Source organism: Ctenopharyngodon idella, chromosome 20, assembly GCF_019924925.1.
Source record: "Ctenopharyngodon idella isolate HZGC_01 chromosome 20, HZGC01, whole genome shotgun sequence".
NCBI lineage: Eukaryota > Metazoa > Chordata > Actinopteri > Cypriniformes > Xenocyprididae > Ctenopharyngodon > Ctenopharyngodon idella.
Genome location: NC_067239.1, coordinates 2,008,748 through 2,028,915, shown reverse-complemented (window position 1 = coordinate 2,028,915; position 20,168 = coordinate 2,008,748). Strand labels below are relative to the sequence as shown.

The 20,168-nt window shown below is 35.2% G+C and overlaps 1 protein-coding gene across 1 annotated transcript; it reads left to right on the top strand.

Annotated features, from left to right (window-relative positions):
- Window positions 1–3,795: 3,795 nt before the first annotated feature.
- Window positions 3,796–18,472, top strand: blk (BLK proto-oncogene, Src family tyrosine kinase). Its single transcript, XM_051875002.1, has 15 exons — window positions 3,796–4,022; window positions 4,677–4,718; window positions 4,900–4,985; window positions 5,075–5,168; window positions 5,369–5,405; window positions 5,647–5,740; window positions 6,118–6,216; window positions 7,190–7,293; window positions 9,081–9,230; window positions 9,587–9,739; window positions 11,789–11,968; window positions 12,059–12,135; window positions 14,550–14,700; window positions 15,016–15,147; window positions 15,250–18,472. Exons 4-15 carry the CDS (start codon window positions 5,076–5,078, stop codon window positions 15,450–15,452), a joined length of 1,473 nt encoding a protein of 490 aa, XP_051730962.1. The 5' UTR covers window positions 3,796–4,022; window positions 4,677–4,718; window positions 4,900–4,985; window position 5,075; the 3' UTR covers window positions 15,453–18,472.
- Window positions 18,473–20,168: the final 1,696 nt, after the last annotated feature.

The window sequence follows — 20,168 nt, the reverse complement described above, 5'->3', positions numbered from 1 at the left end:
TATGAAAATCTTGCCAATTATTACTCCCATTATTACACTTCTTTTTTCATTACATGTTGCTCCAAGAACACATTAATATGCAAATTAGATACAGCAAGTAGATACATTGTATTGAATGGAGAAAAAAAAAAAAAAACATTTATGGCCATTTTACACACTTATTGCATAAAGCAAAATGGTATATCAAATCATTCTTTTATATCTTTTATAACATATGAGAATCATCTTTATAATACAAAGTTGGGTATAAAAAAATCCTGAAACCTAAAAATTGATTGGTGATTTAAAAAAACAAAACAAAAAAAACAAACATTGTTTTTGCTTTTTCATGTCTATTCATGTCTTATTTTATTTTTTAAAAACTGGGTCCTGGTGTCCACTACAGAGGACATAGCATAACATATGAATAAAATATAATTTTTCAAAAAAAATTCCATTTTTTTCATTGACTTTCCTCGTTTTCAGCAGGCTTGGTTCCGGAAGTAGCCTACCATAGATTCCCTTAATTTTCTCCATAGCGTAAAAAAACAAACAAACTCTCAATAAGAAGTTCTAAGTTTATTTTTATTTTATTTTTTTTATTGTAAGAGACTCCATTAGTTCTCAAATCTCGTTTACTTTTACACATTCAAATCTACCTTGTTGACAGCACAGGTAAGAGTGTCTCGCGTGCACTTAAACAAACACATTCTGGCCAGATTGAAATGGGCAGAAGTCGAGGTTTTGAGTGAATAGCACCTTAAATTCTGTCGGTTTCAGTCTAATTCAGGAGGATTGGGGAGAGTTTGAGCATTACAGTCATCACCTCCAGTGCTCAAGTAGGATTCACGCATATAGAAAACTTACAGTAGGCCTATATAACAGTTCCAAATTTATATGAGCCAAAACTCATATAAATAGGTTTATAATTTGCAATAAACTGCTAAGTAAGTAATAACTTGACAACGGGCCGTTGAATTATTAAGAAATAATGCACACCCGAGGTGGCAATGCGGCCAAGAATTGTTATTTTCTAATAATTCAACGGCGCGGAGTCAATTATTCCGCTTACACTACGGTTACCACACCTCAAGACACTGTTCAGATGTTGTATTTCAAGACGTTTGTCAGGTTTTTGTCCTTAAAACACTCTTGTGTGTGGGACTAATTTCTTACGCATCTCATCCCACGCCTCCGTTGCTAATTCCAAAACGTCATTTCAAAACTAGGCTTGAGTCATTAATAACACACTAATACAGTTATTAAAGAGGTTGTGTGTGTGTGTGTGTGTGTGTGTGTGTGTGTGTGTGAGAGAGAGAGAGAGAGAGAGAGAGAACAAGCTTATTAGCCTACCTGAGTCTGTCAACAGTGTTCAGCAGCGGTGTCTCTACTAATAGCGAAACTATGAACGTGGCCTAAGTTCATCTACCTCAAGAACCGCACAGTTATTAACCTCACTGGTGAGAACTGTCTTGTACCTTAAGTTGTTAAACTGTTTTTCTGATTAATTTGTCAGAGCAGTGCTGACAAAATGTTTCTGTGCAGAGTGTGTGTGAGAGAGAGAGTGCTTTCCAAACATAATAAAACGTAATTTTGTGGCAAAAACATGGAAAGAATATGTCGTTTTTATCCTATTGTTTACTATATTTATTTGCTCGGTCAGTGTAGTTGTGGGTTTTGTTTGTTTTGCTGTTTTCGGCTGTAAGGACCTTTGCAATAACTGAAATCATTTGGCGAAGTGATATGAAACTGTAATGCGGTCAAGACCTGCTAGAACTACTTCAGCCGTGCGTTTCCCAGAAAATAATTGCACGCTTTAGAACGTTCGTCAACCAATCAGATTCGAGCATTCAACAGGCTTGTAGTAGAATCCGCTTGTTAAGTCGCGACGTAAGGAACGCCGTTTCTGGGTCCAAGCCTCAACTCGTTTCACTTGAGAATGCCATCGCGATGGCCGTTTATGAGCGCTATTTATTCATAGTAAACATTTAACATTTTAAAGTTAAACATTTAAAATACTCTAAACGGTCTCCGTGATCACAGACATTAATATTTTAACGATTTATAAAAAATGAATCACTGTCTGGCCATCTGGGATTTTGAGATAAAGGTTATGATTCTTATTTTTTGATAGTATTACATCACATCGTGTGTGTATATTAGCACCGTTTGCTGTTTTCTTGTGGTATGAGATACAGCGTTTGGACCCGGAAGCGCTGCAGCGTGACGTCAGACTTAACAACCGATCATCAATATCGTAAATCCTGCAAAGTTTTTTATATTTTCATTTTTTTTTTTAAAAATGCATGTACATTTATAACACTGTACATTGTATTATATTACCTTTGCATCAAATTACAAAAAAACTAGTTAACGCTGCTCTGAGGGTGTTTCTGATACAGCGGCTATGGGAGTGACGGTAAAAATGACATCTTTCTCTCTTCTGACTGCCGTTATCAATCGCTCTCTATTTTTTCCTCTCTTTGAAAGTTGTGAAAACACTATTGTGGAGTTTTTCTTGTGCAAATGGAAACACAAAAAATATATATTTAATGAAGTCTCTCATTCACCGCTATAAAAGTGAACCACTTCCGCTTCTGAGAAAACCGTAAATGTGAAAAGCGTGCGCTATACAAAGCATATACAAAATATGATTTCAGTAAAAACCTGAATGTTTTATTTTATGGTATAATTATTAGTGTTAATAATCTTTAATTATATACGGAGGGAAAACATAAAATTCTACACAATATAAAGTATTTTATTTTACTTACTGTATTTTATTTAATATTATATATTTTATTACATTTCAGGGTAACTTGGATAAATTAACTTTTATAGTTAACTTTTAGAGATTGTGAGAAGACATGATAAGCTCCTCTCGGCTGTTCCAGGTGTCTCAATTCAAAGTCAAATCAAGGTACATACTGCATCATTATTATTTTTCATACATATTGCACACATCATTGCAATAACAAATAAGACATTCTCTGTGTTCCAAAAGTTCCAAAAGGTAATTTTGGTGTTTGGTTTTCTCATTCTCATTCTAGTAAGCAAAATTCTGTCTAGTAAACATGCAGCTTAAAGTGAATTTGATCAAAGTTCAGGAGCGCTTTATCATATAAATGAGCTCAAAGACTAAAAGACACACATTTTTATTTGAGTCTTTAAGACCTAACAGGATTGGAACTACAAAAACTTGTGATTTGTTAACACATACAATCCAAACTTTGAATTATATGATAGAACTGCAGAGTAAATGAATGTGCAAAAGGTAGAGATCAGATTAACTGAAGTTTAACTGAAGAAAACCACAGTGCCTCAAAGGGAAGCACTGTCTGTTTGGGGGCTAGTCAACAACATCCTGTGACAGCGCTGCTGCTGCTGCTGCTGCCGAGAGCTCAATCTCCTGTATCGTTCAATATTGCCATCTCACACTTACATCTGGTTCAGCAACATTTTTTTTTAACATTATGATCCATGCATATTGTTATGAGCAATGCCTTTAAAACACTTTTCAAACTCATTTAAATGATTTCAGAGAAAGTTTCATTTCTTGAAACGCATTTACATATTCGGAAATGTTATTTCTGTATTTCTAAGTAATGCTCAGGCTTCCTTATTCCCCAACAGCATAGCATAACATTCATCTCATGAATTTGTCTGTTACTAAAAATGAGGATGTTAAATCATGTTGTTGTCTACAGCTTCAGTGTCTGACATCACATGCTCATCATATGCATGCTAAGGCATTTGCAGTTTGTGAATTAAGCACTGACAGAGGAAAGGGAGGGAGGGGTACGCTAAATAAACACAACTACTGATCTCTGTTTATCTCTTTCAACTAATGTGGTCTCTCAGGGCACATGACGGGCCTTGAATGCAGATTGTGTGTGTGTGTGTGTGTGTGTGTGTGTGCAGTAGATGGTCTGACTGAATATGTCTTTGTATGTGTCTGAAAGATAGAAGTACTCTTGATTTAGTTCAGAAATTAAGAATCTGCTGAAATTGGATTATTAAATATATTATAGGCCACACAAAATGTAAGTACGCAAGTTTTCTTTACTTTAAATTTATATTTTACATGCTTTGGTAGCTTTTCCTTCTTTATAACTACCTATACAAATGTTTTCATATTTTGACATTCAATTATAGTTTAATTAAACTGTAAAAAATTATTTTCATGATTTGTTATTGTAACATTTTTTCTTTTGTCAAATCAACTTAGATATTTAATGTAGTTCAGATAACATCATATTTTGAGTTTCTGTTGATTAAACCAATCGCCTTCATTATATTAACTCAAATTTTTAATTTCAGTGAACTCAAAATTGTAACTTTTTTTTAAGTTAAACCAACAATTCTTTTTTACAATATAGATACATAATACATGATGATGCTTTGACTGTGTGTAATTGGAAATACACTCCAAAAAATACTGGGTTGTTTCAACCTATGTTGGGTTTCAATTTTTAAATTCAATTTTTAAACCTAACGGTTAGTTTTGTCCATATTTGACCCAAACATGGGTTGAAACAACCCAGTATTTTTTAGAGTGTAATTATTTAAAAAGAAAAATGACAATATGATAACATCATATTGTATTAAAATCGTTTTCTTTGATTTAGTTGAACCTACCAAGCTGATAAACATGGTAAACACACACACAAAAAAATCTTGTTTATTTTTCCCACTAGTGAATATTTTCATCCAATGGAATCTGTTTTCATATCACAAGGGTAAGCAGTCACTCTTTATGTTATATTTCATATGTGTGATTGGTTTAAGATTTGCATGTGTCAGTGATTGTCTAGTGGAGCACATCATGTGATCTATTTCTACTAATGGAAACATTACTGATTAGGTTTTTAACCACCAAACTGTGCTGATATCATTACACATGTTTTCTTCTTGTATCAGCACCCAGTATGAAGACCTTTCTGAATTTCTTCTGGACTATTACTGACCGAGTCGAGAACAGCGGAGACTGACAGCGGTGAATATAGGTGCGATTGCAATAAACAAATAGATTATTTTTAATGATATAAAGGTCAGTGAACACTGATTAAGAAGATTATTACGTTTCATTTTTAAGGATGGGTTGTGCTTGTAGTGGCCAGAAACATCGCAAAGACTCAAAGGGTAAAGGCCATGGACATCATAATTCATCAAACTCTAACGCATCTCATGTAAGTATTGATTTGACATTTGAGCTTCACTGTGAAAAACAAGACCATTTTCTGTTTATTCTCTTGATGAGTGCTGATTCTGTCTGTGTTATATTGCTTGAATATTATGCTCAGTTAATATTCAAATTTAGACATTTCTATTATGTTTTCTTTTTAAAAAAGATCTTAGTCAATAAGCAAATGAATACTTTTATTTACAGTTGTCAAGAGATCACAGGAAGCAAAGCAGCAATCAAGGTAATTAATTTGAATTTGTTGTTGTGAAATTTGGCATCAGGAGAGAGTTTTTCTTTGAGCACTAATTATTCGTTGATCAAAAATCATAGTCATAATCCTGCTGGGTGCAGATCTTGTGTTCAAGAAAGTAAAAGGTCAGAAAGTGTCATAACATGTTATGGTTATGCCATAGAGGGAAATGTTACAGATGGAATAGATTTATTTGAATTGCATTTTTGAACAGATTTAATTTTCTTTTCAGATGAAGACATTGTTATTGCTCAATATGACTTCCAGCCTGCGAGTGATCATGATCTTCAATTCAAAAAAGGGGACAGACTCAAGGTTATTAAGGAGTGAGTACTTTTTTTTTGGTAATATGAGTATAAAATTATATTAGGAGAAGATCTCCACTTGTAAAGAATTGGGTATTTAATTACAGTGCTTAAAGACTGAAATCTAAAATCAAAAGACTAAGACTAAAAATCGCTTTTTGAAAAGTCTGAATGGCATAGTGGGCAAATCTGTCAATCTGTTTTTGCTCGGATTTTATCTCGCGCTGTTTCAGGTGGATCATATTTGTATTAATTATAGTTTAAACTGATAAATGCTAAACAACAGCTAAAATAATATATAAACACACACACACACACACACACACACAAATAAGACAAAAGAAAAGTTTAAAAAACCAAATGATTACAATAACTAACATGTCCCGTGTTTTTGTCAGGACTGGTGAATGGTGGTTGGCGAAGTCTTTGGACACAGGATATGAGGGATATATTCCAAGTTCATACGTGGCAAGAGCACAAACGTTGGAGGTGGAGAGGTAGGAAAAGATATAATTACAATCTAAAAATGCTGGGTTGAAAATGGACAAACCCAGTGATTGGGTTAAATATTTGACCCAACCCGCTGGGTAGTTTTATTTAACTCAACTATTGTTTAAAAATATTATATGTCTGGCTTAAAATGAACCTAAAATAGGTTGTAAATTAAAAATCAGACACATAATTACTAGAGGCAACAATAATAATCAAAAGGTGAACATTTATTAATAAGCATTTAATGAATGTTTATTGTTTAATTATTATGCATTAAACATATTAATAAATGTTCATTTCCAACAAACTTTGGGTTCATTTTAAGTGAGCAATATAGTAATTTTTAAACAATAGTTGAGTTAAATAAAACTACGCAGCAGGTTCGACAAACATTTAACCCAACCGCTGGGTTTGTCCATTTTCAACCCAACTTGGGTTGTTTTTAACCCAGCATTTTTAGTGTAATATGCATATATTTAAGCAATATCACATGGCTAACATTCTGGCAAGGTTTTCTCAAACTTACGAACAAACATTCTTCCGGTAAAGTTAACAGAACGTTCGGTCGATGTTATCTGGTCTTTAATAAAAACGTTATTTATACATCGTTCATGGAGCTTTTATTTTCTGAAACATTTTAGTTGGATGTTCATCTAACATTTTTTAAATGTTACAACTTGTTTCAGAAAACTAACGTTCCCATAATATTCGCAAAATTATAAAATGGAATGTTCCCTTGACATTCGTACAACCCAGAAAGTGTTTTTAAAACATTTTAAAAAACTGGAACACACTCAGAAATAACTTTTTGATAACTTGATGGGAGCGTTGGGAATTATTTTTGTTAGCTGGGAGGAGCCAGATCCAATCCACCGCTGTTAAACTGTTCCTAATATCAGCATTCTTGGATTGTCACATTAAATTTGCAAACTGAATCTGTGAAGAGTGATATAATAAAGTCTCTGTTTTCTGTTCCAGATGGTTTTTCAAGGGCATGAGTCGCAGAGACACAGAGCGTCTTCTGTTGGCGCCAGGAAACAAACCTGGTTCATTTCTTGTGCGCGAAAGTGAAACAACCAAAGGTCAGATGCCCGTAACTCTCACTGTCCCTTTTATATGTTTCATGTAATCACTGAATATCATTACATCAGCATTTCACTTAGGACGCTTAACAAAACAACCAATTCCACTGCTACAGTATATCACTATTAACTTTTCTAGCCACAGTGTAGTGCGGCGAGAACTGCGGATGGCATTAGTTCAATTTCTAGCATAAAAAAAGAAACTGATCAAGAAAAGACTTCAGGTTGGTATAAAATAGTTTTTGTTTTGCCTCAGACAAGTCGAATTAAAATAACATTTGAAGGAGCACTGGATCCACAGCCTCAAAACTTGATCACATTTTGCGCTGATAAAGTGTGCAAACCTGAACTTTTGCAGCTCTTTTTCAACTTCACATCATGCAGAGAGCTGAAAGAGCAAATGAATGTCAGACTATCTACAGAGATCTGCACGTGCTTTTGCTCAGAGAATGAGGGGAGATATTAATAGCCTTTATTATTTTATCTGTGTACATGTAGAGCAAGGGGAAGCGCAGAAACTCTTCACTGGAGTCTTCTTGTGTTTGTGCAGATATATAGTTAGATTGTAAACCTTGTAATGCTTAATTTGGTGTGATTCATAAGAATGAAGCATTAACACTTAATACATTTGTTAAGTTTGTTTTTATATATACTGTATATACTAATGTTCAAAAATTTGGATAAATCTTTTTTGGAAGGATTTTTTTAATGCTTTTGAAAGAAGCTCACCGAGGCTGTGTTTATTTGATTAAAAATGCAGTAAAAATTGCAATATTGTGAAATATTATTACAATTTGAAATAACTGTTTTCTATGTGAATATATAATAAAATGTAATTTATTTCTGTGATCAAAGCTGAATTTTCAGCATCATTACTCCAGCATTCAGTGTCACATGATCCTTCAGAAATCATTCTAATATGATGATTTGCTGCTTAAGACACATTTATCAAACAGTTTAATATATATTTTTTAATGCTTAATATTTTTATGGAAACTGTGATACATTTTTTCAGCATTTATTACAGCATTTATTTGAAATGTAAAACTTTTTTAACTTTATAAATGTCTTTACTGTCACTTTTGATCAATTTAATGCATGTTTGCTAAATAAAAGTATTAATTTCTTTTTGAACAGTAAGGCACTGTACTGGAAGACATACAGACAATACATTAAAAATATCTGTTAATTGTTTATTAAATATATAAGTTGTTTTTTAAGGTGCTGTAAGCAATGTCAGCCATTTTACTTTCTTTAACCCTCCAAAGACATGTCAGGAAACCTGATTTGAGAAATCATGAGCGTTCAGAATGATCAGCTTCAGGTGTGAAGCTTTTCTTTGATTATTTTTTAGCTCTCACAGGTGTGAGTTCTCGGGACACTTATTTCAGTGAAAGCCTACCTGTCAGATCAGTCACCGTAATCCAATGTTCCTGGATCAGCATATTTTCCTGAACAACATTCCTGATTCCTGTCTGAAAATTAATGCTACCCATAACTAATCCCTAAAATCAGAGGGAAATGATAGGTGAATAACACTGATGTAGAAGCACCTAACCCTGGTTGTAAGCCTAAACTTGACATAAACTGTAAACTTATCCCTCAAATCTGATTGGTTGATTGGAATGTTTATCCAGGAACATGTTGTACTTGGTGAAATCATGTTCGCCCTGTCAGATCATGGGGAAATGTTATGCAGACTATTTCAGCACCTTAAAGTAGATTTTATCAGGTTGATAATGATCAGCAGTGTTATCTGACTGCTGTCTCTGAATGATCCTCTGCAGGTGCTTTCTCTCTGTCTGTAAGAGACTCCACTCCAGAGCAATGTGATGTGGTCAAGCACTATAAGATCCGAGCCCTCGATAATGGTGGCTTTTACATCTCTCCCTCCACGACCTTTTCTTCTCTTCAGGATCTAGTGAAGTATTACTCCAGTAAGTACTGCTGCTGTACCACACACACGGACCCTGTCTGTTTCCTCCACTGTATGCGTCCTGTGGTTGTAGCTGTGAAAACGAGACAAACAGTTGCTTTAACCACCAGATAAATAGGTCAGCTTAGGTCTCAGTTCGTATTCCGCACCCTCGCCCCCATTTTGGTTTGTTGTGTCTTTTTATAGAACTGTTTACAAGTAACAAAAGTCTTTTTTCCACATTTTGGTTTGGGCACATCTTGTGCTTTTCTCCAGACAAAACCAGTAAGCATGGTTTCATTTCTGTCAGTGATGCTAGTCTTAGTTTGTGACTCTTCATTCTTGCTCTTTTCCCAAACTTCTGTATTGTATCTATAGGGACAGCGGATGGTTTGTGCCAGAGGCTTGGAAGTCCCTGTAAATCCACCACCCCTCAGAGACCCTGGGCTCAAGATGAGTGGGAGATTCCCAGAGAGACTCTGAAGATGGTGAATAAACTTGGTGCCGGACAGTTTGGAGAAGTGTGGATGGGTAAGAAGCAGAAGAAAGTTCAGTTGCGCAATGTTGCCTTTGGGTAAAAAAAAATCCTTATTCTTCCCTTTGCAAGCACATGGATCATATAAGACAAAGGCTTGACATTAACACCCGCCAACCCGCCAAATGCGGGTGGATTTCAGCAGTGGTGTGTAACGCAGTCACTCCGGGTTGAATTTTTTATATAATATATACATTTATCAAATGTAGTCTTTTAAAAAGGCATCTGAAATGATAAACTAAGTGCAAAAATATTGATTTTTCGATACATATCGATACTGAAATATCTGAAACGCTTCCAATATTCATTTTTGAGTCGACACACAAACCCTCCTCCCCTCACTCACTCATTTCATTTGCTCCGGATGAATATTGTTGGTGTTACAGGGCTTGAATTTCAGCGTGGGATTGCGCGTATTATGCATAATTTCACTCATTCCCGCAAATTTTATTCTCACACCCACATAAATCCACCTCTCAGTACTTAATTGAGTTCTTTTTCGCCGCTTAAACAGTCAAATACACACAAAATAATGTCAAAATGCCGGTCTTGGCGAGTATTCATGTAAACACAGTCAGTTATATTTTAAGTGAACGTAAACAGTTGAGAAAGAAAACGCATGTGTAACAGTATAATGGATCTGTGCGCAGGGTTGCCAGGTTTTTACAACAAAACCCACCCAATTGCTACTCAAAACTAGCACAATCGCGTTTCCCCTGGTAAAATTAGCATTCCAGAGGCTAAATATCACATTATTGGGGTCGCTTCAACACGCGGACGTGAAAAACAACACTGTTAAAGTAGCCTATTTCCGCGGGAAAGCCGCAGATTTGGCAACGCTGTCTGTGCGTCAGGTCTTAAAGTGACAGCAGCCTAATATACCTGCTGCCAAATTATGAAATAATATTAAAACTATCTATATGGCAGTTTTTCCCCATGGTATCGATGTCAGAATTGTGGCCAGTGGAAATGCTGAGTGGCTAGTAACCACTAGACACAGTGAGCAAAAGAGTTAATGTCAAGCCCTGGATAAGACGATGATTAAACTGATAATTATGAAGGGATACCTTTGATTAAACCAATACAAGTTTGGTCACACTACACCCTGGTGGTCATTTAAAATAAAATTCTGGCATGGTACAATATTTGGAGTTCTGGAGCACTAATTCTAAAATATGTAGAGTTGTATTATTTTGATGTAAAAGTTTATTAAGATGGAATCTAAAGCAGGAGCCAGTTCTGTTTTCACCATTCTGACATCACAAGTCTTTGTGAAAGTCAATGTTGCAGGAAGTAAGTTAATCAGGCACTAAATTTAATGAAAATATCCTGGGATTCTCCTCACTTCAGAGTAAAATTGTAATTATACTGGCCTTGAATGTGTTTGTTGATGGGCATGTGTCTGTGTGTCATGTGGCTTTGTGTGATACTGTCATATTTTAGCCACACAAATGATAAATTGTTTGCACCTCACTGGGGCTTTGACTTTGACCACCAGAGTCAACATTAATCAGAAGACTCAGAAACCTCTGGCCTGATTTCCTCTACTGTAACTGTGCTTCTGCAAATCTTCACAACCTGTATTTCTCTTTTAATCTTTCTTTATTTCTTTAAAAATTCTTGTACCTTTATTTGAGAAGAAGAAAGGGCATAATATTTGTTTTCATACAATATATCTTTTTTTTGTGTGTTTTTATTCAATTAAAAATAGTTTTTTAATTGTTTTAAATATTTATATTTAGTGAGGATTGTGCTTAAAACAAGAACAAATGGTTTGCAAGCTGATATATTCTCTGAAAACAAGTCTTAATATCTTTGACAATTGTGTTTCTCAAATAAATGTATCTTGTTTTATAGATGTTTACATAATTATACTGTTTTTTTTACAGCATATCTGATAATGAATTATTGATTCTAGGCCCTTTCTCAAGAATCTAACCATATATCTATTGCATATCTGTCATGGAAATTGTGTTCATTGAGCTGCTGTAGATCGATGTGGTTTATTTAATAAAGCTGCGTTTGCCTGTGGCTCTTATTTGTAGGGTATTACAAAAACAGCCAGAAAGTGGCCATCAAGACTTTGAAAGAAGGCACCATGGAGCCAGCGGCCTTCCTACAGGAGGCCAATCTGATGAAGCAGCTCAAGCATGACAGACTGGTGAAATTACACGCTGTCGTCACCAAAGAGCCCATCCTGATCGTCACAGAATACATGGCTAATGGTTAGTATTAACATAACTTTATTAATGAGAGTCCTAAACCATTTTTTAAAAGTGAAATTATCTTGTGACTGTGTTCTTTTCTTATTCAAGGAAGCTTGTTAGACTTTCTGAAGACAGATGATGGACATAAATTAAAACTTCCCAAGCTGATTGATATGGGTGCTCAAGTAAGAATAATTACATTTTTATGATTTCTCTTGATTGACTTCATTGCTTAGTAGCAATTAATGGTAACACTTTAGTTTAGGGTCCAGTTCTCACTATTAACTAGTTGTTTATTATCATGCATATTACTGGATATTGGCTGTTTATTAGTACTTATAAAGCAGATATTAATGCCTTATTCTGCATGATCATATTCTGCATTCCATAATCCTACCAATACCTAAACTTAACAACTAACTTACTAACTATTAATAAGCAGTAAATAGGAGTTTATTGAGGCAGAAGTTGGAGTTAATAGTGAGAACTGGACCGTAATCTAAAGTGTGACCCAAATAATTAATATTTCTCTTGCAAAAGTGATGTCCGGTCTAAGAAAACTGACATCTTCACCCTTTATCCAAATATTATAAACAATTTTGTAAGACTACTGCATAGTTGTGCTCAGAGTCAATTGTTTAATTTGTGATAACGCAATGAAATACGCCAATTTATGCGGACGTTATTTTTGACCAGGCTGTCATAGAAAAAAGAAATTATGAATACTTGCAAAAGCAAGATAGAAGAACCAATGAAATATTAATAACTGAATATGTTGTAGTCAGTGTATGCTTTTTCCTGTGAGCTTTTTGTTTTTCTATGAATTTGCATGATAAAAAAAAAAAATCTGCAGCTGCAGTTTGCCTGTTTTCCCAAATAATTTGGTCAGTTTAGTGTGTTGTTCCTCCCTCATATTTAAAAAGAAAAGAAGAAAAATTATATATATTCCCTACGGACTTTTATGGATTTGCAGCTTGATGGAACAGGATACATGTTAACGCATTGCATGTAAACCTGCGCACCTACTGTGCACAAACTTCAACTTCTGTAACTATTTTAAGAATTGTTTTGCATTCTCAGGGATACGTAGAGGAAATGGTCTTTGGTCTTTGGTTTTGTAAGCTCATGGTCTGAACATTTTTAGATGTGAATACTTCTAACAACCACCACAAATTTAGATTAATATCTTCCGGGCAGGATATTACGTACATTTTTCCATCGGCCTGAAGCCCCTGCCATGCGTGACTGTGATCTTGCTCTTTATGCAAAAACAACTTCCTGTTAAAGACCACTTTGTTGATGCTGTCAGTTTTTCATGGTCTGCATTGCCAATGACATGCAAATGCTTTATGTATGTGTAAGCGAAGCCACATTAAGGTTAATATTGAGTTCAAAACTTATAGAATTTTTATCTTTTATGAATTTTAAGTAGACCTAAAAATCCAGTGTAGATGAATTTGTGACAACACTTTATTTTAGTGTCCCTGTTACACATCTTACATGTGCGTACTATAGTAATAACATTATTTTATGAATTATTACAATCAACTAACCCTAAACCAAACCTTAACCTAAATTAATATTATTATATAATTAAATAATATACTTATTTGTATAATTACTGTGTAACAAAGGCACCTTAAAATAAAGTGTGAACTAATTTGTTTATTTTAGTTGTTTTCTAATCATTTCTGTCCTGTTCTTGCCATGAAACTGCCTTTGATGCTGATATGGCATGTATGGCATATATCATAGACAATAAAACTTTATTGTAGTTTTTGCTTTTAAAGTAAAGTTATTGAATCAGTATTTAATTGGGTAAGAAACTCTTTTTTGCTCTCACAAATGAACCACAATCCCACATACAGTATAACTTATATTATATTGTACCTAATTTAAAAAAAAAAACAAATTATATATAGATATATAGATATTTTGTAAATTTCCTACTGTAAATATATCAAAAACGTATTTTTGTGAGTGGATATGCATTGCTAAGGACTTCATTTGGACAACTTTAAAGACGATTTTCTCAATATTTCGTTTTTTTTGCACCCTCAGATTCCAGATTTTCAAATAGTTGTATTTCGTCCAAATATTGTCCTATCCATACATCAATGGAAAGCTTATTTATTCAGCTTTCAGATGATGTATAAATCTTGTAAAAATTTAAAAATTGTTTTGTGGTCCAGGGTCACATATATATTTATATGTTAGGGATTCACCGATATAAACATTTTGGCCGATACCGATAACCGATAGTTCTTTATATTTGAAAGCCGATAACCGATATATTGGCAGATAAATCTAAATCGAAGTTTTTATATAATTTTGAGAGCCTGATTACAAAAGCAAAAGTTTCACCATTAAAAGCCATATCGGGCCGATAACGAAAACATTAAAAATGAATATATATAATGCCAATATGGTGCCCCAGATATATCATGTATCCCTAATATATACATACATATATATATATATATATATATATATATATATATATTTAAAAAAAAAAATTAAATGGTGTTAAATGATGATTATAACGGCAAATATTGTTATCCACTCATTGTCAGACCGCTTAACTCTCTCTATGTAACAGATTGCGGAGGGCATGGCTTACATAGAGAGGAAAAACTACATTCACAGAGATCTGCGTGCCGCTAATATTCTCGTCTCGGAGACCCTGCACTGTAAAATAGCAGACTTCGGCCTCGCCAGGATCATCGAATCTGAATACACTGCACAGGAAGGTGAGTACACTCATTTATTCCCACAGTGCAGTGCTTTTTCCACTACCACAAATTAAGTGACACCAGTCAGTGTTGACTACTCAGTGTTTCTAATACGATAACTGACATATCTGACCTTTAAATGTTGGGTACGAGCTGCTCATGTTCAAAAATAGCTTCTTTCCGTGTTGAAATTTGCCACTTTTACCACTTGAAGGCAGAATTTTATTTATAGTAATTTTTGGTAACTGATACCATCAAATTATGAATTAGTTTTCCATGCATGCATCTCTACATCACATGACGTTTATTGTCGCCTGTTTATTTACCAATCAGGTGCAAAGTTCCCTATTAAGTGGACGGCCCCTGAGGCCATCAACTTTGGTACTTTCACCATCAAGTCAGACGTCTGGTCCTTTGGAGTTCTTCTGACAGAGATTGTCACATATGGCAGAGTACCGTATCCAGGTAATGGGTTCTTCCCTCTTGGGTTTCTCTTCCCATTCAGAGCTGTGAAGGATAGATGGGTAGATCTTTAACAGCTGGGCTGTGCTTTCCTCACAATTTCAGGCATGACGAATCCGGAGGTGATCCGTAACCTCGACAGGAGCTACAGAATGCCGTGTCCGGATGGATGTCCAGGAGAGCTCTATGACATCATGCTGAAGTGCTGGAAGGAAAGGCCCGAGGACAGACCCACCTTTGAGCACCTACAGGACACACTCAATGACTTTTTCATTGCTACTGAGGGCCAGTACGAGATGCAACCATAGCCTCCATTCAGAAACTGTATGAATGAATAGATGAACTATAAAGAGGATGTACTAAAAACACATTGGAATGAAAGGACTAAACCCCGGACCAAAAGATGGATTATGGGGAATATACTAAGAGCAGGGGTAGCCAACCCCTTCCTGAATTCACTTCCAATCCAACCTGTTAAGGCCCGTTCACACCAAGAACGATAACTGTAAAGATTACAGACCAATTTGGAGCAGACGTCAGCGGTAAAAACAGCGGTAACAAGTGGAGGAAAATGGGCAAAATCCACAGAATAAGAGAGAAATGTTTTGTTGTGCCTTTGGATGTCAGAATCGGAATGCAAAAAATATAGTCTTCATTTTTATAGAATGCCGTCGTTGAAGATGCCCTTTGAAGCTAAACGCAGATGTTTATTAAGTCACAGACTGGACTGATGAAACCTAGTCTACTATTAAAGCATGAATTTGATGTAAACAGTAAGTCTACATAATAGTCACAGTTCATAGGGGACAGTTAAAGCATGAAATAATATTTAAACCTATAACATTTTACATAGATAACTTATTTATCTCACAATTCTGACTTTTTTTTCTTGCATTTGCATTTTTATATGCCCCAGTTTGGACTTTATAACTTGCAATTGTGAGTTTATATCACAATTCTGAGGGAAAAAAGTCAGAATTGCACGATATAAACTCACAATTATGAGCAAAAAGGACAGAATAACGAGTATATTTCACAATTCTGTTTTTCCTTCTAAAAACTGAGATATAAACTTGGATTTCCTAGAAAAAAAAGTCAGAATTGTGAGATATAAACTTGAAATTAACTCTTTAAAAAAAAAAAAAATTATTCTGTGGCTTCTATAGAGTACCTCAGGGATGACGTGTTTTTGTAGGCCAACCCGGAAGTTAGCGGTGCACGGGTTCCCTCGATCAAAAGCCTATGCATTTTTCCCATAGACTTTTAGAAAATCGCAAAAAATAAGCTCTGTGTTTAACAAAGGGTTATGACACTTGCACGTTTTGTCTATCAAGATAATCTTTAGAAGTTAATACAACATTTATACATTTTGAAGCCTAAATAAAGTCGTCAGATATAAAAAGCTAATAGGCTATAAACGGACTACAGCACACCCTGGTCGCGGATCAACGTCACCACCACCAAGCTTCCTCAAACTTTATTTAGAAAACAACTTTATTTAAAAACATGTTCGCTGATTATGATCTGTGCTGTGTATGAATACTTATCCACTTTTTCATGAGAAATTCTGTCCAAATGTCCTGTTTGTCATGATGACGTCTAAAGTCCCCACCAAAGGAAGTAGTCCCTTTTAGCAATTTGTTAGCAACCGCTGTTTTTAAGACACAATAAAGGTTTTAAAAAAATCACAAGCGGGTTATAACTGGTGTGTTTTATGTCATAGATCAAAACATGAAAATATTTAGAGGCTTTGTTAACCACACACCTTATTTCAGGCGATTTAGCAAAAACCCATTCAAAAAACCCATAGAATTTAGGGCGATGGAACCGGAAGTCCTAAAATGCTAACTGGCTTCCAGGTTTTGCCTACAAAAACACGTCATCCCTGAGGTACTCTATAGACCTTATGCGCCAGAGAAACAAGCGCACCGCCATCTTTTTTATAATATTGTCTTTAAACTTCCGTTTTCGCGGTAGCTCTTTATATTTCTATAGCATTGCTGTCAAAGAATAATTAGCTGGTGAAGTGGATTTACTTGTTGTAGAGTTAATGAAAGTTATCGTGAGCATTGTGATGTTTAAAGCAGATGTCTTAACAAATGTCAGTCGACCGGGAGGATTATAAAACGAGCAGTTCATTCATAAATACGTAAGTTCGCTGTGGAAATACAAACCGGAAGACAAAAGACAACGAGCGCAGCGCTGAAAAGGGGCGGGGACTGCTACTGCAGAACGGTCATTTTCTGCCACCAGGTAGGCTCCGCCCACAAAACACATGATCGCTGTTTGCAAACACATATTGGCTCACGCGCTGCAGTTTCAAAGTGTGTACAACATGTAATTTGGGTTCTTGTTGCATTGACACGGCTTTAACCAGCAGATGTCCTCAGCATGCTATGTTTCGAGTGAATAGCTAGCGTAATCGATCTAATCTAACAGTGAATTTAGCTGAAGAAGTCAATATAGTGGAATAAAAACAACACCTAATCTTTTTCTCTGCAACTTCAAAGGACGTAAGACAATGTTGTCGAAACTAGCGCGGGAAACCTGAGGTAATTTTATGATTTTTTTGGACCTCTGCAACGTCGTCTGCCATTTTAAATGCGCGAGCCCTTACATTACAATGGATTCTGATTGGCTGTGGCTACATGCAACCAAATTATCCGTTAGTAGTCGGATTGATTGCTTAATCGGACTGAAAAACCTTCATGTAAACACCTTAATCGATCCGATCGAGTGAAATTGTGGTTATTGTGCGCAAACAGCTGGAAACTCTGTATATTAGTGTAGTGTGTGTGCATGTCAAAAAATCAATTCCGATTAGAAGCTTGTGATATAAACAGTGTTTTATCGTTCAACAGCTGGAAAAAAAATCGTTCTGAAAGTGATGCCAATAATAGGCCTATCATTCCTCTATATTGTTATTGTTATAGCTGTGGTGTGGACTCTGCAATTCTTTTGTATTTAGAACGATTTTTGGAACTATATCTTTATCGTTCTAGTTATCGTTCTTGATGTGAACGGGCCTTTAAACCTTGATCACCTTGATTAGCTGGTTCAGGTGTGTTTGATTAGTGCTGAACTCTGCAGAGTTGGAGAACCCTGTACTAGAGCAACAACAAGATTGCCTCCTTGTGTATCTGTAAATATGTTTTTTTTACACTCATATCAATGTTGTCAAGGTTTAGTGTATTTCTAAGATTTGTTTTGTTTTGTTTTGTTGTTGTCTTAGTATATTTTATAAGTCATCATGAAATCAAAATGGACAATTCTTATTATTTTTTGGAATATTGCAGTATTTATTATAAATGATTTTTCCTGCACATTATTATTGAGCCCTCGTGATCTTTAATCACAATAACATCCCATCCCTCTTGCAACAACCTCTTTTCTCTAATGATGTGCGCGAGAGCGGGGCAACCTGTCACTCACATGACATCACACCAATAGCAAAACACAATGATCTAATCAATTCACGATGGACAAAATCAAGTCCCGCCCTACATTTGTTCTTGTTCATGAAGTTGTTTCACTCGGATGTACGGCAAAATAGGGAAGAAGACTATTGCAACTTCCGTTTCATGCCGACTTTAAAGGAGAAGTGTGTACCTTTTTCGATGAAAATACTATCACATCCTAATATAAAACTGTAAGTGAGCCATTTGTTTGATTCCAAAAAATATGAACTGTGGTGCTGTAAAAACATTGCTCTGTTTGTTTGAGCCCAACACAGCATCACTGGCTCCACCAGTGGCATGAGATTGGGGCGGACCTATGCTTATCCAATCATTTTGAAGACAGGGTGAGTGTTTTACACATTATTATTATGCAATTAAATTTGCCAATGCTAGTCACACAGAAATTACACTTCAGCTTTAAAACTTTCCAATAAAGCTTTTGGAAAATTCCAAAAAATTATGACACATTTTCTTTTAACTGCCAGTAAACGAGATATTCTTATATGAAGTTTCAGTCAAACCATGCACAGATATTTAACATTATTATTGCACATTACGCTCTGAAGTGATGTGAATGTGTTTTAAATAAACGGACTACAGGAAACCATAAAATGAACATAGTCATTAGTTAGACTTCCTCCTGAGATCAGGGATAGATTAAAGAGTTAGATAACACAGTGAAGTAGTTTGTGATTATCTGATCATATAGACTACTGTTCAAACGTTGACAAAAGTTTTTAATGTTTTTGAAAAACTCTCCTATGTTCACCAAGGCTGTATTCATTTGATCAAATATATGCAGTAAAAATAGTAATACTGTGAAATATTATTACAGTTTCAAATAGGGTAAACGTACCTATTAAGCTCAAGTACCCATTAAGCACACTACCATCTTTGAGCTCAGATTATAAAAAGAAAAAATAATGTATTATCCAACTTGATGTCTTAACCAAGTGATGTGGTTCTTACTACATACCTCCTGTAATTTCAAGAAAATCAGACCATTGAGATATGGGTATTCATGTGTTCACACTGCCTGGTGGCCATTTTGAAAGCTGTCTGAAAACTTTGACCAGAAGAGTAGCCCCTTAATTGTGCATTTTTAAGGTGTTTAAAGGATTAGTTCACTTTCATATAAAATTTTCCTGATAATTTACTCACCCCCATGTCATCCAAGATGTTCATGTCTTTCTTTCTTCAGTCGAAAAGAAAAGAAGTTTTTTGATGAAAACATTCCAGGATTATTCTCCTTATAATGGACTTCAATGGCCTCCAAACTGTTGAAGGTCAAAATTATAGTTTCATTGCAGCTTCAAAGGGCTTTAAACGATACCAGATGAGGAATAAGGGTCTTATCTAGCGAAACGATCGGTCATTTTCGAAAAAAATGTAAATGTATATGCTTCACATAAAAAAAAGGATCGCCTTCCAAGTGCTTCCGCCAAAACCGTACTTTCGTATTCTTCAAAAAGCTTACGCTGTATGTCCTACGCCTTCCCTATTCTACTTACGTAACGAACGCAGCGCCAGTTACATTTTTTCCGTAAGTAGAAGCCGTCTTATTTC